A 26,936-nucleotide genomic window follows, 5' to 3' on the forward strand; every position below is an offset into this window, starting at 1 on the left:
TTTTGACCACTGGTACAAATTTGCAAAGCAGATTACACAGCAGAAACACAATTTCTATCCTGACCTTTATAACATTGCTTTCTGTTGTGGGAATTGGAATGTTTATGGAAGGAAATATAATCTAAGTGTGCCTAATTTGTGAAACTGTGATTTCTGACATTAACCCAGTAAGCTTCATTTTGATTCATTTGATAACAGATTATGTAAAGACCTGGCATTAGGGAGGTAGCATAAAACCTATTATCTTTTATTACCTAGGCAGAAAATATTTGTTTAGATTATTAAAAATCGAAATGGAAGGAAAACTTCCAGCTGCTGTGCAGAGATCCTCAAGAAACCTCTTTTCAAGTGATCACTCACAGACCACAGCTGACAAATGGCTTTGTCCAAATTCCTCGGCATAATCTGGACACAGGAACAATGCCAAGCTTTTCCAGATCTAGAGATGCTCCTTGGGAGCAATGCTGAAACATCTGCTTGAAAAGGTCCTGTCAGGTGGCTTATCAGATGGCTCCTCCTTGCCTTGTGACTGTCACACTCCTGCTGTGCTTTGTAGCTGTGAGTGATGTGTTGGTTCCTTGCCTGATCTGAGGTAGGAGATTGCTGTTCAATAGTTGGATCCAGAAATTCCTTGGCTCTCTCATTCCTGCTGCATTGTGAGGCTGTTTCTCTGTTAGCAGGCAGAGCAGACCAGTACCAGCAGATCAAATGGTTGATGCCTGAGATCCACACCAGAAGATCATAGAATCATAGAATTGGCTGGGTTGGAAGGGACCTCAGAGATCATCAAGTCCAACCCTTGATCCACTCCCCCCGTGGTTCCCAGCCCATGGCACTCAGTGCCATCATAAAATAATCCTTATTAAGTGTCACTTAATTTCCTGTTCCTTCAGAAATGCGTTCAGGAATACAGAGATCTATAGTGCCCAGTAGTTAAAGGTTTGTTGCTTGGTTCAGAGCAGATTTTGTGAGGAAAGGGAGGTTTTGAGAACAAGCTTCCATTGAACTGCTTCAGGTTTTACCTCTGCCTTGCTCAGATCCACTTGGCACTTTAATACTCTGGCCTGGGATCCTTTTCCTCTACACTGGAGGTGCCTTTTCTGAGACACAATTTTGTGTAAGGCAGTTCTTTACCTTTCAGAACTGTTCCCTGTCCTCCTCCAAAGCCTGCAGAAAACACTTCAGGGCTTCTTGAACTGATCCAGACTCAAGAAGAAGTAAATTCAAGCACTGATGAGCACTCTTGACAGAGCCTTTTGTTTCTGAGCTCAGTGGAGGATTCCTGTGTTCTGGGGCTGCAGGTATAATGTGAGTTATCAGGGACATCCCTCATAATGGACATTGGCTCCTGTCCACAAAATTTAGGGAAGCAGTTTGTTTCTGGTGAGCAGAGGGGAGACTGAGCAGCTGCATGCTATTGGTGTGGTAGGAAATATTTATACCCTGGATTCACCACCCCCACAATGGGTTAAATGCTTGGAAATTCCCATTTGTTTCCAGAGTCTCTGTTGAGCAAACACAGGCACAGACACCCCAGCCACAATTACTGATAAAAAAGATTTCCCTAATTCTAATGCGATTATACCTGCAGCAAGGCAGCAAATCTTACCTTCAGTCTCCTCTGTTCAACAATTTTGGGACTTAGAAAAAAACCAAAGTGTGTTTTGGGACCCTTGGCTCTCATGCTCTTGGTGCTTTGGAAGACAGACTCGTGCACTTAGTTCAGCTTTGTTTTAAATACAAACATCTGGGAACCTGCCAGTTCAACAAGTGACACAAATGTGCATGTTCATTCATAAATCTGGCAAGTTATAGCTTAACAAAAGTGTAAATAAATATGCCAGGCTGGGGATCTTTCCAGGCTTGTATATTTTGGGGGTTGCTCATGGTTTTTCCTAAGTTACAGCAGAACAATGTCACCCATCCCTGTCTTATCCTTATTATGTGGCCTTTACACCCCTCCTACACATGGGGAATTCTCCTGGCAAAGACTTGAGAAGCTGTCTCTGCTGATAACCATAGTTGGTTACTATATTGGAGAAACTTGTCTCTCCTTTTATGCTTTTGGATTTAAATAGACTCATTTCTATCTACAGCAAGGACTAAGTTCAATGATTTGCAATTAATAATGTATGAGAACAACGTTGCCCTTCTTACTCTTCCCAAATTGTCTGCAAACAGATTATACAGTTGTAATATATTAATGACTGGAAATTATTTTAACATTTTTTTCACCAAATATCTTTTGGTCTCCAAGTTATTTGAATTGCAAATTGTGACTGTAGAAATATATAATTAACACTGCAAACAGCTGATTGGGTATTAGAGGAGAAGAGTTTTTATGAAAATACATTGATTTGTCAAAATGAACATCAGTTACAGAAACAGAGGGAAAAAAAGCTTTGTTGAAATAAATAGCTGTCATCCAGAGAGAAGTTCTTATCTCAAGGGCTCTTGACAGACAGCTTGAAGTTTAGTACTTGCTGAAGCAGTCAAGACAACCAGGTTGAATGGCCTGGTCAGACAGAACTGAATCTTGCCTCTCCTCACCCTGCTGGCTGTGCTCATGCAGACACTTATTTATTTTGAGATAAAGCTCCTTTGAAATGCTCTGCTCAAGCTCTTACCATGGTAAAAACCATGAAGTATAAATTAGCAGAATGTGTGGTAGTTTCATATTCCCTCACCAGAGGATTTATCAGGACTTTATTAATTTATTTAGAGGGAGAGGGGTGGCTCCTACACCCAGCAGTCAGGCTGCTCCCATTTCTGGTCGTATGTTCTGATTTGAATAAAAAAGTCCTTGGAAGGTTTTGCTTTTTAGAATTTCCAGTGTTTGATGAGTTAAACATCAGGGAAACTATTTGCCTTGCACTCCATCAATAATTTTTTATCTGGATGCAATTAAGTGTTCTGAATAACACAGAGTGTTTTCTGCCCAGCATGAAAATGGGAATATAAACACTGGGAGGTATAGAATCAACAAGGACCAGAGTAACACCAGGGTTTCCACAATGTTCTGGTCCTATGTCAGAGCACCAGGCTGGCAGGATATGAGGTGCATCATGCACAAAAAGGGTTGGAGGTCCTTTTGGGAGAAGTCAAAGCTGTGGAGAAGTAGGGAGAAAGGGCTGGATGCTGCAATCTGGGCAGGTTTCCTGGCCAAACAAGGTTTGTGTGGAGCAACTCCAAAAGGAGCTCACAGTTGCCTTAACCTCCAACCCCAGCTTCCTCTGAATCACGTTTTTCATCTCCTGAAGGGTCTGTCTGTGAGTGCCAATTCCAGCAAGATTTGGGGTAGGGAGCTGGACTCCCACATAAAACAGAGCTTGCAGAAACTTGGATCCAGCAAGCATGATTGCACATGATCTTTAAGCTCAGAGCAATCTTTGGAAGGACACAGCAGTAATGACAGTCTTAGGGACATGTAAACACAAAGGAAATATTTGCATCCCTCAGAGCCTGTAGTTGGATATAGACTGTAATTTATCTATCCTTCTGGGGCTGGATGGAAGACACTGACTGTAGCTATTGGCTGGCAGAGGGTTAGGTGGGATGAGTGGTTGTATTTCTGGCAGCTCTGAGTATGTAATAATAACAGAGTGATTAAATGGTCTAAATTCAGCAGGAGAAGTTACACAATAATTGGTGCTTTCACACTGCAATGAAAGGTTTCTACAATATTGTTTAATTATGAGGAACAACAGGATTTTATTCCTGGAAAAAAAAAAAAATTACATGCATTGATCTGGAAGGAAAGCTGAAATATCACTTGTCATTAAATCATACTTTATTTTTAAAACACATTTGACAGCTAGTAGTTTCCTTGCAACATTGTGATTCTTATTCCCCATTGCTATTCAACTTTATTCAAGTATTTAATACTTTCAGCACAATGGATGTGGAAATTTGTTCTTTTCCCAATCCATGGGCATCTAGTGAGTAGGTATTGCAGGTCAAAATGCCACTCTCTATGCTCTATACATTATATATGCTCTAATATTATATATAATATGCTCTATTCCAAGCATATTATACTCAGGAAAATATCTTTGGATGGTATAAATCTATGTGGGGGTACTAACTTCAGTGCTTTTATACCTTCTACAGTAATTAAGGATTGTGTTTAGAATTGGGATTTTTCTCCCCTCTCTCTTTAAGAATTTAAATGGCAATATTTCAGAATAAACAGAGCTTCAGACACTGTTGTCTCCTAGAAACTGTTGATCTCTACCCAAGGAGAAATAACATTTTCAGTGTAAGGATGCTCCCTTAAGCAAAGTTATGTCTGCACAGATCCTGGGGAGGTGAGATGCACATATTTTACAGTGAGTGAGTGAGCAGTAAACAGAGTTTTTCTCTGCAGATTTCTAATATTCCTCAAAGTAAAGCTTGTCACTCCATTATGGTTTGCAGCCTTCACCAAAATGATACAAATTCAGTGGTGACTCTAAAGCCTAATTTGCCTATCAGTGAAAACTGATAATTTTACACAAAACATTGGAAGCAAACACAAACAGTTTCATTATTCCCATGTAAACTACAGCACACATAGCCATGGATATCAGGCCTATAATTATGTCTTCATTATGAAAAATTCAAGCCTTGATCCTATGCATCTTAAATATATATTAAATAGTTGCAGATTTCCTCTTGATGGGAAACAAATCTCTCTGGCTTGGGAAGCTATTTGTAAAAAGTACTTTGAAGAAATATTTTCTTTCTCTAACTGCAACTGCTGAAGGAGAAAATTTAGTCTTCCTTTTGCTTCCACATACATCTATGAACTCTGTGGCTCCCATGGGTAGTAAATAGATATTGATTTTCTTCATAACAGAAGTACATTATTACAGTGATTAAACTGTAGACCTCCCTTTATGATATAAAATATTGGGTATTGGTGAGCTAAAGAGGATTTATGTTACAAAATTATTTGGGGTTTTTGTATTCATCAAACTGTAATTCAAACTTGGAATGCAAAGCTGCTGCCTATATTGCCCTTTTACACAGCACCAAGTGTCATTTAAAATAAATGCTGATATTTTAATTATAAAAGCATTATGTCTGTTAGAGCTGTTAATAGACACATTCTTCTTTTTTTTTCTACATTTGTCAAAATCCTGACAGCATGCTCTAGAACAAAGCCATCTTGAATGCTGATAGTGTTACCCAACAAGAACATTGATTATGTCTTAATAGAACATATTCAGTACATACCATATGCAATTATCATCTCCAGAGAACACAACCATTTATTTTGCATGAACTGGAATTATTTAAATCCTAGGAAATTTTCTTTTTGGTAGCATTTTATTAGAAAAGCATTAATATGATATGGTAGCACACTACTGATATATTGTGATGCATGGATGCATAGTTTCTAAACAGATTTATAAAGAGAAATGTTGAGGCGTTGTTGCAATGTTAGAGAAAATATGAATATCCACAAAATAGTAAAAAACTCTGTATTGGCAATAAGTATTAAATAGCCTGAAGAGAGACTTAAAACTCCTTACAAAAGTTTTGAACATTCTGTATGGTGTTTGGTTTCCCAAACAGACTTATGGTTTGTCTTTTGTGGGGTTTTTTGATCTTAACACGAGTACCTGATGTGAGTTTGGGAACTGCTGTTTTCCCCAGGATTTTAGAGATAAAACACCAAGTTTAGGTTTGGGTGTTGTCATACTTATGGTCCACTCCTGGCCATGTCATTCAGAGGGGGGGACAACCAGCCAGGAGAAAACGCTGCAAGGATGATTTCTGGAGTCCTGTTGTTTGCCAGATTTTGGGGCTTTTCTCTGCCTTTCAGCTGGGTGCTGATGTGAGGCAGGGGTTCACAACCTGGAATCCTTAGGAGGAATTTTCATGGCATGTGAATGCAAGTGAAAGCCCATTCCAAGACTTGGCCTGTTCCTGCTGGGGATGGGAAGCACGAGCCATGCTTCTCAAGTCCCTTACTGGTTTTTTTTACTATCTATCTATGGGAAATATTTAAGGATTAAACCTTAGCGGAAACCCATCCTTATCTAGTTTGCTTCAGCACTACCTGAAAGCAACCCCTTGTTTTTCACTTGTTTTGTCCTGCTTGCACTCAGCTGCTGCTTTCCCTCTGCTGTGTGTGAGTCCTGCTGGCTTTGTCAGGAATCTGAGATCTGAAAAAGTGCTCTTCTGCTCCCTTGTTCCTTACCAGTGCTGAACCTGTTATTTCAAGGTGGCAGGGGAGTGAAATCTGATAGGAATGTTAACTCTGGTGAGACTGGCAGTCTCCCTTCAAAGAAAAACACTCAAAACCCAGATCACCTCCTTGGCAAACCAAACAATTTGCCAGTGCCACCCCTGCTGTGGCTCAGTGAGGAGAGTGCAAATTTATGGGAAAAGGAATGGTTTTCCTGCTGTAATTATATAAACCCTCTCAACAGTCTTCCACTCCACAAAGTCACAGCTGGTAAATAGTAAGCCACACAAAGAGCAAGTTAATGTTCATTTAATAAAATTGACTATTCTCCTTATTAGCTGTGGATGCCCTGTGCTGCAAGACCTTACATCTTTTGTCTTGCTCATATCCCAATATCCAAGTGGTATTAATTGGACTGGTTTTTCAAGAGTGTTTTTCAAGGGACTAGCTCCCTGCTTTGAGAAGCAGCAGGTCTGGATTTAGGGACAGGTTATGTCATGGTGGGACAACAGCCTGAGTGACTGTGGGGTCCCAAAGTGCTCCCAGGAGTGGGTGCTGCAGTTATCCTGCACCCAGACAGTGCAGCAGGGACAGAGGAGGTGAAGCAAGGCTGCTTCTATGCTCCCCTCCAGGAGCACTCATTTCTCAGGAGATGGGAGCAAAAGCAGGGACAGACTGCACTGGGGTCGATGGCCTGAGCCCTGTGAAGACAGAAAAGAGAAGGAGTTGCCCTGACAGCTCTCACTGCAGCCCTTGCCCTGGGGGATGCTCCCAGCTCAGCCCCTGGCTCTCTGCAGCATCACCTGGGAGCAGAGAGACCCATTCCCTGGGCACAGATCCCCACTCTGACATCCCAGGATTTACCAGTGTTTTTATAAATCCCACAAACCCAAATAATTGCTGCTAGTGCCTGAATTAACTGGGCTTAGAGACAGGAGAAATGCTAAAAAGCCCTTTATGTGCTATCTCCCAGGGTAAAGGGAGGATGGGAACACGCTCTTGATAGGAACATGCTTCTGGCCTCAGGTTTGGATGTGTTGAGAGTTGTTTTCTCTAACAAAGAAAATTATTTGGTGACAGAACTAGATGTAGAAATTGCTGCAGAGCAGGAAAACGTGAAGTATTTGTAATGATACTAAATACTACTCAAAATGCAATGTTTTTCACATGCTGTTGCAAGCTTAAACATTGGACTCTTGTCACAAAAATTTCTGCTGCAGTAGACACAATTTCTACCAGCTTGCTTTCAGTGGAAAATGGGAAAGTATTCAAAGGAAAAAAAAGGCCAATTTGTGAGTAAAAATGAGCTTCTTTCCGAGCACAGAGGTTTATAAATGTGAAGTGATAAATGGCTTTTCAAGTTTTCCGTGCAATAATAAGAAATTCCTAATCAAAATAATGAAAATGTTGCATCTAGGTGAGGGGAGAGAAGCTTCGTTCAGGTTTTAATACACTGAAAACACTGAAAAAAATAAGTAGAGGAAAACTTCAAATTCTGTTCCACTCTATAATCTGGATTTGTGTTGGAGCCATAGCAGTAGTATTTCTTCACTTGTATTTATATGATGTTATAAATCAAAATCCTGTTCTGGGTCTGCTGCTTTCTGAGCTGAATTCCATGGAATAACACTATAAGAATTACAGAAATACATCTTTTATAATCCCCAAAGCTGCAGTGGTAGCTGATCTTCTAGTAGTCCATTGGTTTTTAGAACTAAATAATTCTTCTGTCTTGACTCATTGGTTTTACATGCAAATATATTGCTCCATAATAGCTGAACTGATGAGCAACTGATATGGTTGCTTCTCTCATGGCCTAAAAATGCTTCATGATCCAAGTACTAAGGGACTGGGTTCTCCTTCTTGCTCATGCTCCAAGAGAGGTGTTGAGATACTCTTGGGAAAAAGCAGAATTCAAACCCCATTATTGAGTGCAAGCCATCAAATTACTTTGCTGCAAAGTAGCTCGTGTCCCAAGAGATTGCTTTTCTAAGCTTGAGATTAGAAATAAGTGTTTTAAAATGTTAAATGGCAGAAATCCTGCTTCAGCTTCCTTGCTTCTGCTTTCTGAGGCAGTGGTTAGGAGGCAGGCAGACAGCACTGTGTTGCCAGACAGTTTTACACCACTTCTCTCCCTAAATATTAATTCCCCAAAAAAGTGTTGAGTGAAGGACAGAGGATGAGTGATGTCAAAGACCTGCAACCTTGCTTCTTTTAAACACAGTTGCCTGATTAAAAAAGCCCCCTGGCCACCCTTTCAGGCACCATGATGTCACTTTACCTTGAGATCCAGACTGATTTTTCAAGGATGTTTTGAAAAACCCTCCCTGAGCACACAGGTTATTCCTACCTTAAAGCTTTAAGGTGACTGCAGCACTTCCCCACCTGGGTCCTTTATGGATGCTGCACCCCATATGGTCTCTGGGCAGATGGTTCTGTATAAGGCAGCCATAGAAATGGAGAAAAAAATTAATTTTTAGGTGACCAGTCTTGTCTCTGGTGATATATATGTCAAAATGATGTAAAATTATTTGCTTTGTCCACTAACTGGCAATTGCTGCCCATTTCAGAAACTGCTTTCTTGTTTCTTACAGTGAAGCAAACTTAGATTACCATTCTAAATGCTAATACACAGACTCAATGTGATTTAATAAAATCAAGTGAATTTCTATGTAGATGATGATGTCAGTATTTAATTATGTCCCCATCATAACACTGAGAAAGCAGGATGCTAAATATTGGTGCACTGAAGTGAGAGCTTACTCTTAAAGAGCAGATATATTTTAATTCTTTTCCTCTTTCCTAATCTCCTTTAATAACTGGAGAGATTATGTACTTTTTACCAATATTCAGCTTTATTTCTTCATCCTGTATTCCAAATAATGATTCCAATTTAGCAGCTGAAGCTCAGAGAAAGCTGTGCCTCTGTTTTTGTGAAACACTGCTAACAGAACCACTGTGGTATTGGGCCAAACTCAGCTTCAGAGTTTAAAAATTATTTTAATGTGAATTGAAAGTCTTACAAATCTGTTACTTTGGGGGCTTTTAACCTTTGTTTTTTTCTGTTATTTTTTTCAGACAATGGATACTCCAAAATACGAGCTGGTTATAGAAGCTAAGGATATGGGTGGTCTTGATGTGGGACTGACTGGCACAGCAACTGCCACTATTCTGATTGATGACAAAAATGATCATCCACCAGAATTTACCAAAAAGGAGGTAAGAATTTGCCATTTGTTTTCCACACAATGGTCCATGGAATTGTTATCAGGTTGCTTCTAAATATAAAAATATTTCTTAAGGGAAGATAATACTTAAAGACATCTTTATAGCTCAAAATAATAGATTTTCCTGGTGATGTTCTTTCCTTCTTTTACATTTAACTTAGTGTGCTCCACTTTCAAAATAAAATCCAACCCAAAATTATTTCAAGAGATATCAGAGGAAGAAAACCTGTCTAATAAGTTTGTTAGTGGTGACATTCTCTTTCCTGTGGGGGAAAATGGAGAATTCCTTCTTGCCTTCATTCTAACTTAGGGCTTTTGATGGTCAGGAACATGGATGGCAGCAGCTTTTTTGTCTTGGCTTCGGTATTTCATCTGTGAGACAGCCAGTGGTGAGAGTTCTGTAATGAAACTTTGAGTCAAAAAAGCTTTAAGTTAACCTGCAGGTAAAATTTGCAAGGGAAGTTGAATTTCACTGAAGAATGCTGAAAAGTCTGAAAAAAAAAAAAACCCAAAACAAAAGTAATTTCCTGCCCGTGGGAGGGTGTGCAATAGTGCTGCAGAAATGTTTCTGGTTTCAGGCAAATCCTACACCAGACTTCTTGCCCTTTCCAGACTGTTCCCTTCTCTCCTCCACATTTATTTTTAGGGGATTTGGGGGCTTTTTTTTTTTCTTACCCTCTGGTATCTGGAGAGAATTAGTGAGTGTCCAAAGTTTTATATAATAACAACTGGTTAGAATTTTGCTGTAAATGTTTCCTGAGGCTCTGCAGATTTTAAGGAATATTCCCAAAAGATAAGAAGCAAGCATGGGGGATGCTAATTTTAAGGTAACTTTAAAAGAAAAGGAAGGAAAGTCTATTTCTATAGAAATCTTGGTTTTCTGCTTAAGGTATGTTTTTACCCTTTTTTAATATTTTTTTTCAGGCCTAATTTTAGTAGCTTGACAACAGATAATTTTGCAGCAAATTACTACAATTTTGCTTGAATAATCATGTCTTAGATAAGTGCAAACCAGATAGCCTATGCTAAAAAAAGGATGGAGGAGGCTTTTAAAAAAGAGAGTAAGAAATCAGAAGCAATGAAAATATTGTAAACAGAAATATTCATTTTCACTAATCAGAGCTAATAGATATAATTACTTAAATAAAATGCTTTGGCAAGAGCATTTCAGTCACCTAAAAAATACCAGGGAGCCTGAACCAAGCTTTTCAAGTACATGGGTGACAGCTAAGTGGCTTTGGTCAAACTACTAATTCCCCTACAATTCCCCTTTAGATTAGACTTTTAATGCTCTTTCTTGACAATAAAATATATTTAAAGTATTGCAGGGTTTTTCAGTGTTCTGGAACATAATGTATAAGGACAACTCAGTGTATTTAGAAATAGGAAGAAATTGTATTCATGTTGATAGCAGCTCATGTCAGACAGACTTGAGTTTACAAACTATGAGATTATTTCTTTTGAAGAAAATGTTTTATAATTATAAATGTCGTTTGACTTAATAGTTTGGGAATATGGGCAAGCATGTAAAGAACTTGGGTGCCTACTTAGCCTCTAATGCCAATCTCTATTTCAGTGGAAACTCAGAAATGTTTATAGATTCAGTTCAGTCAGTGATAGTAAAAGGTACTCCATATCTTTGAAAGTTGGGTGGTTTCCATATAGAAATACAATGACAAGTGTGAAGAAATACCATTATTTAGCTCTCTTTGGAAAGCCCAGTCTTGCCCAGTCTATTGCACCTCCTATGACATACTCATTTTCTTGGAGAGACAGCTCTTTTTTTCAATACATCCTGACATGGTTTTGAACCTTTCACTATTTAGAGATTTTAATGACCTCAGAAATCTTCCATCTGCCTTGCTAAGTGGGATTCTTTTTCTATGAATAGGGCAGGAAGAATCAACCTTTTGACATATGGTGTCAGGCCCCTGTGGATACATGTGCTCTATTTAAAATAAGTGGTGTAGGAGGAAGGAAAGTGTCTATTAATAGAGTTAATACCACTTGATCTGACTTAGTGCTTGAAGTACTTAATGTCTAAATACCACTTACACATGTTGCAGGACTTAAAGCTGTGTTCAAAAAGGTAACTTCTGAAGTAGAAAGTTCAAATTTGGTAAATTGAAAGGTTGGATTTCAGAATGCTGCTTTTTTTTTTTTTTTTTAACTTGGCAATTGGCTGCTTTAGGATTTTGTTCTTATATTTCCCAGTGATTTCCCACTTCCCAAAGATCATTTCCCAATGATCTTCCTTCTCTTTAAAGATCCTTTCTCTCAATTACTTTTTTTCCCTTTATAGAGCAATTGCATTTTTATTCTTCTGACAGTATAATTTCTACCAAAAATACCTTTATTAGCCATATGCTGTTGAAATAACTGGATTTAGCCAAGTTTTCAATGTGATCTCCTCATCTTGTAAGCACGAGGGCCAAATTCATTCTTTATCTGACACAGCTGTGAGAGATGGATTTTTTTAGTAGACTGGACACTGTACAACACGAGTACCCCAGACTGCACTAAAAGGTGTTTTGCAGAATGCAGAAAGCTTTGTTTATTGTTTCATAGTTTTCACCAAAGTTGAAAGTTGTATATTTCTGCATATTTCTGTTTCCAAGAAGTCTTATATGTGGTAACAGATATTTTTTACATCCTCAATGCAAGACATGTCTCTGCCCATTGAAGATGATCTTCCAACACTTCACCAATCTAGTCCTCTTTTCCTCCAAAATCACATGTATAGATCTACCCTTTAGCAGTGTACACCTCTGTATACTTCTTTTTACTACTTTTATTTCTTGCAGATCAGATCCTTAAACATTGTTCCAAATGCTCATTACTGGGCTTTATCTGAGTTATTGTCAGAGAGGATGGAATGATTTTTTCTTGTTGTGTGCAGTTTGGAAGTAGCCTCTCCTGGTTTATGTAAGCCTTGCTGGAAGAGGGGTATTTGTCTAGTCAATCAGTTGTTTGCTATTTTTCACCCCTGCTTCCCACACCTCTGCCATTCTGATGCATCTGTAGGGTAAAATTCATGGGTGGGGTGATAGGGCAGGATCAGAGAAGAAGCTGAGCAGCCTGGCTGTGCTCCAACACATCACTTCATTAACCTCAGAGTAGTTTAAACCCTTGAGTCTGTAAGTATGTGTCAGGCCCTCTGAGGGGTTAATGTGGGAGTCATTGCTCTGTGGGACTCAGCCCAGTTAATTATTTTGTTACTTCCCCATCACTGGACACCTCCAAAATATCTGCTTTGCTCTATAGTTCATGTGTATACTCACCCTTCCTGCTCACAACAGGCTCTGAGCAGGGCAAAACTCCATTCAGAGATGCAAACTGTGCTCTGTTCCCTTCAAGAGTTTAAATAATTTTATCTTTAATGCTTAAAAGGGCAATGTTTTAAGAGCTCCTCAAAAAATCCCAGGTCTACCTTTTAAAAGGTCACATTGGCTGGGATATTGTGCTAGATTTAAATTAGAATGAAAATAGGGGCACTTGTAAAGTCAGTGTCCTCTTTTTCAGGAATTTTTTTTTTTTTTAATTTACAACCCTGTTAATTTTGTGAATTATTACTTAATACAACATGTATTTTGTATCAGAGCAATTTGACATTTCCTCTCCAGCAAGTTAAGGGTTTAGGCTCAGTTTTGCTCATCAGCCAGGGCTTACTTATGTGGAAATAAGGAATGAAGAAAAGCAAGGACCAGGAATTGGTTGTTTCAGTCTGGCAAATGTAGTAGCAGGTTTGTGTGCTGCAGGCTGTTCAAACTCTGTGTGTAGGGGTTTGAGGGAATGCTAATGGTGCTGAATATTGGTTTTATACCTAACACATTTTCTTGTGTCACTTTAACAATTGCTGACAGACCAGTACAGGGCTGTATGCCTGCAAAACACTGATTTTGTCTATAGTTTGTGTCAGCCTGGTTGAAATGTGATGAAAACCAGGAATCTGCTGGAAGCCCCAAGCTGGCAAATACCTCTCCCTGTGGGCATGGTTCTGCTAAGGTCTTCCCTAACACCCAGTGGAGGAACAGAGATTGTTTCAATGTGGCAACAAAAATGGATTTCACACATTCATCTATTCTTCCCTCTCCAAAAAAATTTAATCCTATTTCTGGTCTTCTCTCATTACTGAATGCAGTGGTGCTCAAAAATGGGATTCGACTGGGAATATTTGGTATATTTGCTTCACTCTTCTGGCTTCTGTCCTGCTGTTTTAAAGTATCTGTTTTCAAGGAAGAAGCTCCCATCGTTGCTTTTTAGTAATATTTGATTTTCCTAAATACCAAATCTATTGTCTTTCCTTAGGAAGTGCTGTCAGTGATGAGTCTTCAGGGGATGATTTTGTTACAGTCCTCCTGGTTCTCCATCACAGATTTGGGACAGAGCACAATCCTAGGCATACATTGAAAAGCAGTGGGGCTTGTCAGAGGGCTCTCATTTGCTTATATAAAAAAAACAGATTTCATTTGGCCAGGGAGCAGCCTCCTTCTTGAGACAATTCCTCTTTCTGCCAATTCCATCCTTCAGCTTCACCCATTTCTGGGACAAAGCAATGTAAAATAGAAGGAATTCTGTCACATCAGGAGAGTAAGATTTGGGAGAATACTTCTTGCAAATTAGATTTTAGGAATATATGATCTCAGAAATGAATTTTCCATTTAAATGAAGAAAGTTGCCTCCTGTGAACAGAATAAAATTTGTGTAATTTGACAAAAGATCACAACAGTGAAATTTGAGGTACTCTGGCTCTGTGAGTCTGAAGTGAAAATACAATTTGTTCACATTTTGAATACCTACTGATAAATGGCTTATAAAGGAGTAATAAATTACTAGAGTGTGGTTTAATAAATGATTCATCAATTCCTATAGAGACCTGTAAGTGAATAGGTTGCCTGTCACCATGATTTATGATGACTTCCAGCACTGTCTTCTGATTCAGTTGTGGCACCCACAGGGGTAAAACAGCCCCTGGAGTCTAATATGTATCTCCTTCTGCTCATGGCTCAAAGAGGATACAAGACTTCCAGAGCACCATCTGGAGAGATTTATTTTTCAGCTCAGGCTGTTGAGAAGCAAGCTTGTAGCTCTGAGAGTCCCTGTCCTGTTTCTTGGCATTGGCTAAATCATATTGAGGACCAAATAGTGAGCGAAAAGCACTTTTTGCATTCCTCCTGCCTCTCTTTTCTATTCTACTTTTATGAAGATTTCTCTTTTTTGGACATGAAGTTGTTATTCTCTGTGCCTGACATACCTTATCAACACAGAGCAGATCTGTCCATTCAGTTTGCACACTTAAAAACAACAAAAAATCTCACCTCCTTCTGTGATCTGCAAGTCAGCCCAGCTCCTTATCTTCTTTTACAGGGAAAATATTGCCCTTTGGGACTCCTAATTAATCTTATGCCTTTCTCTGTGCATCTTGCCAGTCAGCTAGGCCCTATTCCCTGTGACCTCCTCCTCTAGACCCTTACATCTTCTTTGGAGAAGTCAAATGAGGACCAGAGTTGGGTGCAAAATGCTGTCCTTTGACTGAGACACAGTTCAGGAGCATGGCCAGGGGACCAGCCCTCTTTCACTTTACTGTTGGGAGGGATGTCTGTGTGGAAACCAAACTGGAGAGAGGCCAGGACCAGCAGGAGCTGCCAGGGTGGCTCAGCAAGGTGGTGAGGACAAGCTGAGTTGGCTTCTTCCTATTTCACAAAACATTCCAAACCATCCAAAGGAGGGCAACCAGGTTGATGAAGGGACTCGAGCACAGACCCTATGAGGAGAGGCTGAGGGAGCTGGGGGTGATCAGGCTGGAGAAGAGGAGGCTCAGGGGAGACCTCATCACTCTCTACAACTCCCTGAAAGGAGGTTGGAGCCAGGGGGGGGTTGGGCTCTTTTCCCAGGCAACTCTCAGCAAGACAAGAGGGCAGGGTCTCAAGTTGTGCCAGGGGAGGTTTAGGTTGGAGATGAGAAAGAATTTCTTTCTGGAGAGGGTGATCAGACATTGGAATGGGCTGCCCAGGGAAGTAGTGGATTCTCCATCCCTGGAGATATTTAAAAAGAGCCTGGATGTGGCACTCAGTGCCATGGTCTAGTAACTGCAACGATGGTTCAAGGATTGGACTCGATCTCTGAGGTCCCTTCCAACCCAGCTAATTCTGTGATTCTATGATTCCCTTGTGCTGGATGTTGGGTGGTCAGACCCAGCTGAGGTACTTGAGCAGCAATATGAAGATCTGAGCAGATGAGGAGAAGCCATTGGCAGGATAGTTAAAAATAGAGCTGTGAGATGGCCTGAATGTTCCAGGAAAAAGTCTTCAATTCTAGCAACCTGTACAAATTGAAACAAGCTGTTTCCAGTGCTGCTCTGTCATGAGAAATAGTTTTGTGGAATGGATAAAACCATTCTAGCAAAAACACATGAACAAAACACATGACAGAATTTCCCTTGGCTCCCATTTTTGGACTGTGAGACAATTTACATGCAGAGAAAGCAAAATTCATACAGAAACTCAAGAGCAGAACAGAGCCTCTACAGCTGTTAGTAACCTTTAGCAAAAAGAACAGCTTCATGACAGCTAGGGATGACCAGAAATGATCTCTTTGGCCATCCTTGTTTTTTACTAGAGCTGTAAATACAGCTGGCAAGGCTCCTGAACCCCCCAGATTAAATAAATATTTGCACTGAACTTTTCACTTCTATTTCTTATTCTTGTAGCAATTCACTAACACACTTGACACATCTGAAACTCTTAGTGCCCAAAAAACTCTTTGAAAGCAAATAAAAGACATTTACTCATGAAAAATATTCTAGGCAATGGCAGAATTTAAAAATAATTTTTCTGGTCATGAAAAGTATTGGAAATGAGATCAAGGCAGGATTGCTATCCCTATGTCACCCTTATAAAGTATCTGTATCACCTATTCTTAAAACATTCAGAGATGGAAAATCAAAAGGCTGCTCAGGCAGTTCCTGAAGAAATCTTAATACTGAAAATCTGTATAGAGCCTGATCTGAACTTCCAGAGCTAGAACTTAAATCCCTTACATCTTCTGTAATCCTCACTGATCTGGAGGAGATATTATGCCCTTAATTATCTTTTTTATTCTTGCTTAATCAGGACCTTGTATGAAGAAGACAATTTTGCATATGCTAAATAATTCTTAAAATAAATAAATCAGCCTTGTGTTAAACCTGTGTTACTCGTGTTTTCCCACAATATTAACTTAGCAGTCTGGGTGATAACAGAAGGCATCAAGTTGTCCTCTAACTGCCTCGTGTTCTCTCACACAGAAGCAGAGGCAAAGATGTAAATGTGTCTGTGTTGCTACAAGAGTTCATTTGTAAACTATCTGTTGATTTACTTTTGAGCATCTATTAATCAAATGAAAAGCTATTTATTAAATCCATGTGAGAGTAAGCAAGCATTGCAATAACGATAAATATTTTATTTTCTAAATTAAGATTATGAGCATTCTGTTCTCACTGCAAATATAACACAATATTTTACATTTTCAGCAATGTTAATAACTGCTCCAGCTCTTCAGGGTTAATAAATGGTGTCACTAATCTCTGTCAAGTACTGAAGTCCAAGACATTATGAATTTTTTCGGTCATCATGAGCTCCAGAACAGATTTTGATTTTCAAACTCACATAAATATTTAGACTTTGGTTTTTTGTTTTTTTTAATTATTTTAGATGTCAAAGACAAAAATCAAGGGTTTATTTGACTTAAAAAATAATTGTAAAAACATCTAATTCCCACTGGAGTTTAAAAAGCTGTTGTTAGGAGTACAAGTTGTTTTCATTCTTAGTTCAATTAGGATCCCAAAAGTCTGTGTTCTAAGCTTTATCATTTTTAGATAACTTGGATAAATTCCTGTGATCATGAAGAATGTTTGTTAATATTTCTGAGTTGTGTTTTGGTGGTACCAAGCTCAGGACCTCTAGAAGACTTATTTAAGCAATGTGTCTATCCAGGCAATGAAATTACTCCCTTTTTTCCATTGATTTTTCTTCAATACTGTATTACCAGTTCTTATCAGAATTTCCTGCTTTGAGGTTTCTTTTATGATTAGAAATGTTCAGTGCCACTCAGGATTGAATGACCTTAGAAGCAAATAATCTGCTGTAACTTTAGAAGAAAGAATGGAATAATTTTAGAGAAAAAATTATTCTGTGCATTGACTGAGAGGACAGTTCATCAAGAAGGGGATGAGGAAGACCAGTGAGTGTTTCCTGTACTCATCCAGATTCCTACCATGTGCATAATTTGTATTCATGTGGCTTCCAGCAAGCTATCTGCATAACCACTGGAAGCATTTCATGCAAGAACTTCTGCTAAACATGTTTAGCACTGAGTCCATCCACTTATCAGATAATTAGAGCTCCATACAGTGCCTGGCAGGAGGCAGCAAGCTCCTACATTTATCTTGGCTTGTGAGGGTTGGGTTCATTGCTTTGTTTCCCTCCACCAAGGTCATGAAATACATGAAGTTGTCTATTTAATCTCCAGGTAAACACATTTCAGTGGCACATAAAACAACAGAGTGCCTGCTTTGTAATCTGCAAGCAGCTGAGAAACACTTGTATTAGTGCAGGGAAGGTTCTGTGGTCAGAACTGGTCAATCAAACAGGGTGAAACTGGGGAGGAACACACAGGCACTTCACTGCTTCACCAGATCTGAATTTTTTAATTTTTTTCCCAGCATTCTTGCTGTCCAAGTCAGCTCACACAATGAATTTGTATTTTTGCCAGTCCTTTTCTCTTTTTTTTTTTTTTTTTCCTCATTTTCTGTGTTCCTCTCTTGCCCTTTGTACAGTTTCCTTGATTTGTTATGATCAGTTGATCTGAGCAGTCCTGATGCCAACTTCTGTGGGAGTCCTTGCCTTTTGTAACCTTTTGGTCAGCAGCATCTCAGTGGCAGTAACAGCAATTCTCAGTGCAGCTGGGAAATTCTCACCACAAACCCATTCCAACACTGCCCATCCTCTGAAGATTTCTTCCATCTGCTTCTGCTAACAGCAAATATCCAAACAAAAAGAACAAAAAAAAAAGCCATAAACCCACAATTTATTGCTCTTTTCTACAAGAAGTGAAGGTTAATATGCTTCCTCAATGTGGTCTATGAAGTGTGAACTTTACCATGGATATTAAGATCTGAATTACAAAGCAAACAGTAGCAGGAAGAGTTTTGACTACATTGAGCACAAATACCTTTGGGTAAGTAATCAGGCAATAGAAATTAGAGGAAGGAAGGCTCAAAAAAAGGCTCTTGAGAGAAGCACAAGCCAAACAAAGATAATGTAATGTCTCCAGACATAGTCTTGGACCACTTATTCAGGGAAGCTGTATAAACATAATTATTAGCAGTCATTGCTAGGAATAGCTGTATGATTTTCCAATTAAACCCTTTCTCTTCAGCTGGAATTTTGGATTTGCCTTGAAATCCAATTAGAACTGATTTCTAGAGATTTCAATTTTATTTTCTATTTTCAAATTGGAATATATTTTTTTATTTTACCTCTCTTGGACAACAGTGGTTTATAGAACGTTGTCCTTCATCAACTGTCCAAGGAATTCCATCTTCAGCATTGGGTGCAGACATCACCAGACATCAAAGAAACCTCACACAAGGTTTTTCAGCTGATGAAGGAATGCATCAATCTCTTTTCTCAGATGAATTTTTGGGTTCTGCACTGGAGATGTCATTTGCCAGTTTCCAAATTCCATTGACTGAAAGCTGAGTTCTGTCTGGGCATGCTGTGGTTTCCCTACATGATATTTATTCCTTGCAGAGGGGCTCCTAAATCATCATTGTCTCATTCAGCCTAGAGAATGTGTCAATTGGTGTGCAAATAGTGGGGATGATCAGGTATTACCTTTGTGATGCAGCCAGCACAACATTTCTATGGCTTCAAGGGACTCCTGTTTTATACACATCAAGGGTTACAGCTCCTCCCATGTGGACTGTGAAATCTTAAATACTGGGAACTTAAATCTCCTTGTCTGACACAGCACAGCCAATTTGAGGAGTAATGAATAGAGGAATTGTTAGATGTGTAGCAAAATATCACTCTAATCCCACGAGTTAAGCAGCTCACACTGTTAATATGCCTCTAGCATCTGTAGGAGTTCTATTTTAAAAGTAGAATTAAACAAGATAACACACTATAGATCTTAACATATCCAATTTGCACCAGAAAGACCCCTTTTTAATAGCAATTGCACAATATGTCTGAGCTGGTATCATAGTTGCAGTTTATGTGATCAGAAGGGATTTCTAAAGCTGAAGTATATTCATACAAAAATAATAGTTATGTGGCTGCTTTGGTCATTGCACTGGAGTGGAATGAGGTTTGTGATCTGTTTATCAACATCTTCCCTGACAAGTACCATTTTAAGATTTTTGTCAGCAACACTAAAACTGATTTGGCTACTCCTAAATTTGCCAACCATCTGTGTGTAGGAATCAAAATGTCAGGATTATTTAGACAAAATATCTTTTTTCCTTCTGCTCCGAAACATTAAAATAGTGAACCCATAAAAATCAACATGCCAAAAGGAGCTCTACATTTATTCAAGTAAAATTGTTAGTAAGTGCTTATGAAAGAGATTCATTTGGAAAGCAATAAAGTTCTATAGGGCTGATCATCTCTTGAACTTACTGGAATGCAAATGGTGTTGCTACATTTATGAAAAAAAAACCCAAAACATCAGGGGATTCATAGAGAACTCTGCAGCTCTCGTCTCTGTTGAGGAAAATGGTTCAGGATTGTAATTTATTCATATCCTTGTACTTTCTCCTTTGGCTTATTTCCAGGACTTATTTGCCTTGGAGTCCCAGATGTTTTTTTGCTTAAAGGGTAGCCCTTTCTCTAGCAGGCTGTCTAACAGTCACTTAATATTTATTTGTTTCTCCAACTGTTTTCCCCTGTGTTCCAAGCCCATATGTCACAGAAAAAGTCTTCTCACAATGCTACATGGAGTATTGATGTTATCCTCCCTTTCCCATCCAGATTCTGGTAGGAAATGCTGAAAAATCTCTGAATTTCAGTTGGTTACCTGGTGCTCTGCTCCCTCCATTCCATGACCAGTCCTTTTGAAATTGTGCTCTAACTCCTATTCTTTTCTTCCACTTAGTCTGATGCAATTTTCCTAGAGATGTTTTTATTCACTTTTCTGAAAATTGTGGAAGATTTCCTCTAATCTTCTTTATATTTAATTTCCTCAATTCTGAAATTTATCATTCTTTCTGCATCATCCTTCAAAATCCTTTTAGCTTGCTTCATTGTGCTTTTTAGAGAATAAAAACAAAACTCCCCAAACCAACCAACTAAACAGAAAACTCCTATCTTTTAGTCTTTCTCCCTTCCAAGCCTCCTTTTCAGTCAGCAGCCTGTGAGGAGGCTCCTCTGGATTTTAATTATTAACTTAAATTTTTCCACCCCCTTCAAACTCCCTGAGTTTGTCATTTCTCTCTCAGAGCCTGAACATGTAGCATCCCTCAATGCCTCTCTGCTCCTCTTTCCAGTTCCTACTTCAGATCCAACAAGAGTAAAACCAGTGATGTTTCTACTCTCCTTTTTGCTGTTTTTCTCCCTGTTCTTATTTTCATCACTTTCCCTACTGCCTTTTTATAGGGAAAACTCTTCTAATATTTTATCAAAAGCTGTGTTTCTGCCGATGTCATCTCATGATCCTCTTTCTGCCCCATGATTTTGCTCCTTTGGGTTTGTTTCTGGAAGATCTTCCATTTTTCCATTCCTTGATGCCGTCCCCCAGTGAACTCATTCCCATCCCCTCGCTTCCTGCTTCCCTTGGGAGCCACCTTTCTGTTCCCAAGACTTAAACTGTTTGCTTATGACTCGCAAAAGAGACTCTTTGCCAGCCTTCTATAAATCCAGTACTATCACTGTCTGCTTCCACACATCACCTCATTTTTTTCTTTCATGCTTTATTTCCTCTTCCTCAGCTCATTTGTTTTGAGTGCCTTCAGTCAGTGAGGCCAGCAGTGCCCATACGTTATGTAGCACTGTCAGGTGTTCTTAGGGCAATGATTTTTCTTCATTTAGAAGATTGATAGTAAGGAGAGTGCTGCTGTCCTCAACAAGTTTAAAGGGTTGAAAGCAATCTTTTAGCTGAAAAAAAAAAAAAAAAAGTTTGAAAAAATCTAAGGAGTTGTGTGAGAAACTTTCAAAAGAAACATAAGAAAAAAACCTGTCCTGCTAAATGAGTTTAAATCTAAACCATCAGTTGTCTTTTGCTGAAATGATATCAAGGAGAAAAGATTTATATATAGTATTGATAATCTTAGCTGCCTGTTTCTAAGCTGTGGCTCCCATCCAAACAGAGTGCTCCATGGAGATGTGAATGTAGGATTAGAGTAGAAAGTAAATCTGGATTTTATACAGAAGCTTATCTAGATACAGAGAAACACAGGCCCACAGATACGTACCTACCTAAACTGAAGACCAGATGTTTTACTTTCCTAAAATTTTATTTTCTAATATGGATTAAAACAGAAGTGAAATTTGGCTTAGTTTTATTTGTCAGCTTGAAAATAAGAGACTAGCATTTAAAAACAGAGAGCACTGTACCTGATGAACTGATCCAGTGTTGAACTCAGCTAAGAAAAAAAAAAAAGTGTGTGTTTGAAGACAAATGAAGGGTATGCTTTCTAAGTTAGCAGCTGTGACCTTTTCAAGTTTTCCATCTTAAATAATAATTGAAGCCATGAGTAAATAAATTCAACTTTGCCTGCAGATGTTGAACTCTTTAATGTCCTTTTACTCTAACACAGCCACTGCCTGATAGTGATGGCAGAAACAGTTTTATCATGCCCCATGCTGGGGCTGACTGGCAGCCTCTGGGAACTGTTTTCTTTCCCCCAGCCATATGATTAAAATGCAGTTCCAATCAATAAGTTTGTACAGTTTCTGTCAATGGTAAGTGTTCACCTGGAGGTCTTCTGGGTCCCAGGGGTATTTCTTTTCTTCAGTTCTTCTGTATTCACTAGAGAACCAAATTACAATAAGTCTTGTTTACCTAGGCTGCCTGCTGAGATTGTTTTGGGGCTGCCTGCTGGAACTGGAGTGCACAATGCAGAGCACACAAACACACTCACATGCCAGTGGATGTAGCTGTAGATTTTAGCAGTAAGGTTGCTTTTTTAGCAATATTGGGTTCCAGCATGGTCCCTGTGAGGTCTTTGCTTTAGTGGATTAAATATTCAGGTGTGCTCTCTGGACTCCTCTGGCACGTTGGTGGGAAGCAGTGTAGGATGAATTACAAGAAGAGGGCTCAGATTCTGACATCTGAGCTCAGACAGACTTCACTCCTGTTCAATTACACCAGGCTTGCTGCTTTTCCATTTCTTGAATGAGAATTATCTGAGTGGATCAATGAGGCAATATGTGAGGGACTAATCAGCTGTAGCTTCTCCTTGCTCTGGTAGCAATTGCTTTAATGCAATCGATTGGAAGGGAATTTTAATGCTATTACTAATTGTGCTTCCAAAGGAAACATGACAGCTATTATTGAGCTCTTAATTTATTATTTCCCATGGTGATCAGTTTGGAGAATCAAAACATAAGCTTTTAAAATTTTACATCTCCTGCACTTGTTTAGGGTTTTGGTTGGTTGGTTTGGGTTTCTTTGTTTGTTTTTTGTTGTGTTTTTGTTTTGGTTTGGGGTTTTTTGGGTTTTTTTTATAAATGATAAAATAGGAACAATGAAATAAATGTATTCAGCTCATAGCTTTCTCCATTTCTCATTTTTATAAGAGACAGGTAATATTCCTGCCTGAATCCAGCAGGAGATGGTACAAGTTGCCATGCATATGTACAGCCAAGGAAACATCCAGTTTGTTGCTGTAAAAGACTTCTTTTAAAGGGAAGTATTAAAATGTAGGTGCCTATAAATGCAAGCAGTAGGTACCAGTCAGCAGAAGGAAATGCATTCAGCTCCATGTTGCACAACTGAATTATTTATTCAGAAATAATAAGCATGATTTGTCAGCATTTACACCGAGGGTTATCTGTGTCACATGGCAAAGCTGTTGTAATGTCTTTCCTTGAGTAATTTGTAAATATTCAGGAAACACCTTGTTCATTTTGAAATGTCCAGAGTCCAGACCACAGGTTGAAGCTCACTTATTCCATAAATTTATTTTTCTTAAATTCGGGAAGTATGGGCAGCATTACAAATGTTAATGCTACCATTATAGGATCATAATTTAAAAATACCAGCATTCTCAAAGGTCTCCAGCAGTGTGTCATTTCCCTGCTTTATTAAAATGAATGAACAGATATACAATTTATTTCTGGTGAACTATCATCTAAATTCATAAGCTATTTCTCATGTGTCTGAAATCCATGTTGGTTTCCCATTTTCTTTGCCTTAGAAAAAAAAAAAAATTCCACTCTCACATTTATCACTCTGGGGATATAAATGAGAAGTATACTCTCCACTTCATTCACTTTACACTAATATCCTCAATATAATTTAAATCCCATCTCTTAGAGGCTATTCAGCAAAACCTAGGCACTGGAACACCCAGGATCTGATTGGAAAACTCCCTTGCCATCTGCACTGAAGATGGGCAGGTGGGCTCTGAGGACACTCCCTGTGACATTAAGAGGTGGCACACAGCTGTATCATCTTTTTGGTTGGCATTTGCAATGCAATTTCTTAGCAACACACTGGAAAAAACCCAAAAAACAGTGAAGAGACAAACAAGGACTGGTAAAGGGGAGAAGTGAGAAGGCTTGGGTGTAATTGCAGGGAAATCCCCAGCTCAGGAACACAGAGCAGCTGGCACAGCCACTGGTGAAGATGTGGTTTTATTTGGCTGGCAGGTTGCTCCCTGGCAGTGATAACCAAACAAAAGGAGACAATGTAGAGATCAGATGGAATAAAATTATGGAGTCTTGATCTTACATGAACTAGACATGTTACCAGGGAAAAAAATGAGTATAAAAATCCCAGACAGAATCCTCTCAATCTATTGCCACTCTTTTTTGGCAAGGTTTGTGGGCAATGTTAAGGGTGATGTTCTCCACTAATTCCATGTGAGGAAGTAGTGGATACCCTGGGGGTTCTGGCAGCATTCCTTCTGCAAAGCCTATTTCTAAGGGCTCATACTGTAAGAAAGTAGCAAAAAATATTGATGGTTTGGAGTTGACAACAGAATTCTGAGGCTCAGATTGTGTTCTTTAGGTTTGTTTTCCTCTGATAAAAATCACTTTGGCAAAGAGAGTGGTGAAACTGAATGTTAATCAATCCATTTTCTTCATTTCATAGCTGTTCTGGAATGTAAATTCAGGCCTTTAAATGCTTCTTTGCCAAACACTTCAGGAAAATGATGAAGTAATGGCTGAGATTTGTAAAAAAGCATGATTTTCTTCAGAAACCTTCTCTGCAGTGGCAGGAGCAGTTTGTCCCTGGGGGACTTCTAGGAAAGAGTTATTAATTCTCTAATAACAATAGAGAGTTTTAACTGGAGCCACTATTTTTTTTATAGTGTTCACATTGCAGACACTCTAAAACCCATTAATTTTGGGTATCTAGTTCTGCAATCCTTACTCCCTTTTAATTCTTACCCAAGATGAGACCTTGATTATTTTCCTCTCCCCTTTCCTTACATTTTTTTGCCAGAAGGGAATATGACCAGCTAGGAAAGCAGAGGGAAAAGGCAAATTTTTCCATCTTTTATCTGTAGTAAGGAAAGCAAATGTTATTTTGAAGTGACACCCTGCATCTTGAGCTGTCAGCACCAAAGCCACCATCGTGAAGGGTCAGATGTGATGGAGAGACTGGAATCCCAGTCAGGAAACTCCTTCCTAACCCTTGTTTATGAGCACAGAAAAAACACTCTGGTTTGGCAATGCTGTGGCAATTTCAGTGGGAAGTTCCTCAACACCAGGGACCTCCAGAATGTTAGAAAACTATGCACCAGTATTTTGCTCCCCTTTCTGTTCAGGAAGGATTCTTGCATTCAGGCTTCTCATGACATCTGTAGGGGGAAGGCTTCTCATGACAGCCTCAAGTCCCTCTCTCCTATTTGTATGATTTCCAGTATCTGCTCATTTTTCTTCAAGAAACTGGAAGGTACAGGCTCTGTGCTCTCTCAGCAACCTACCCCAGTACTTCAGCCACCCTCCTAGTAGCAAGTTTTGCCCCATCTCTGAGGAGAACTTTGCTTCCTTCCATTGAAGCCCATTGTTTCTTGGCTGACTCCAAGTCCTTTTGTCTCCAATGTTCTGGTGTGAATTTCCTGTGCAAATTGGTTCAAGCCCATGAATTTTAGACATTTTCTTCTCCAGTTCTCTTTGGTCTCAATGCTGTGGAGAGGAATCAGGTGCTATAACCCAGCTGGAGCTCCCCAGGACTGAACAGATGGAAGAATTCCTGCTTCTCTCACTCACAGTCCTACTTCTGACACAACCCAACACAATTTTGCTGTTTTCCCAACAGTAAATTGCCTTTAGTGTCCATGATTCTTTCCCACCAGCAGAATAAGTGACAAAGCCAACATCTGCTATGTGTATTTTCTTCTTTAATCCTCAGTACAGGAGAAGGGTTTGTATATTTTGAGCCCTTTGAAGTGATGGGGTTTTGCTGCTGTTTGTTTTCTATATCTGTGGGTTTGTGTTTAATATGGAGAATATTTTATCATTTGAGTGGTTTTATTTGTGTCAGGGTTGGTTTTTTAGAGGGAGCAGGGAGTATTTCATACACAGTGAGAATATGTAAGCACTGGGTAAGAACCTTTAGGTCCCATTTAGGGATCTTTATGTCCCTGTGATCTGCTCCACATCTCTCTGCCAACATACCCAACTTCTGACCTCCAGTTATCCTGCAGTTCCCATTTGGGGTTCCTCTTAAGGTAATGGAGTCTGACAGCAGTGTCAGGCTTTGTGCCATGGGCAAATGTCCATAGGGGCTCAGGAGGAGATTCATCAATTCCAGAGTTAGTTGAGAGTGAGTTTAAGGGTATGTTTTATAACCATATAACATCTTCCATTCCAAAGAATCCCAAAGGAACACACAGGAAATGGATCTTTTCCATGGGCAAGCAGAAGATTAAACTGCAGCTTTCTGCTGCTTGCAGGGAAAAGGAAGGTGTAAAACTTTGTTTCCTTCCTTCAAGAAAACTGCTCAGGAAAATTGCTTTAATTTCTCCAGGAGCATTGCAATTAATGTCTAACCCTGAGTATTGAGTTAATCTCAAAATCTTGTGCATGGGCAAAAGGGAAGGCCACCTTATGTATAAAACCAATAATTTGTTGGTGGTAAAAGAGAAAACTAATCCAAGTCCATCCTAATCCAAGAATCAGAATTAATCCAGAAAGAGTTACTGCAGGGGAAAAAAAACCACCAATCCCCCGCCCACCCCAAAAAAAAAACCCAAAAACAAACTAAAGAAACCAACCAAAATAAACCAAAAAAAAACCCCAAACAAACAAAACCCAAAAATCCCCAAACCCTTGAGGCTTTGCTGGTACCTTAAATGAGCTCCTCCAAACTCCTCCTGAGCA

General features: G+C 39.2%; 1 protein-coding gene across 1 annotated transcript in view; it reads left to right on the forward strand.

Moving 5' to 3' along the window:
* CDH13 (cadherin 13) overlaps positions 1 to 26,936 on the forward strand; it is a 407,424-nt gene that overhangs the window by 310,858 nt on the left and 69,630 nt on the right. Inside the window, exon 8 of the mRNA XM_030457618.1 lies at positions 9,254 to 9,394. Within this exon, the coding sequence (XP_030313478.1) occupies positions 9,254 to 9,394 (141 nt within the window). The remainder of the gene's footprint in view (positions 1 to 9,253; positions 9,395 to 26,936) is intronic.

This window comes from Calypte anna, chromosome 11, assembly GCF_003957555.1.
Source record: "Calypte anna isolate BGI_N300 chromosome 11, bCalAnn1_v1.p, whole genome shotgun sequence".
Taxonomy (NCBI): domain Eukaryota; kingdom Metazoa; phylum Chordata; class Aves; order Apodiformes; family Trochilidae; genus Calypte; species Calypte anna.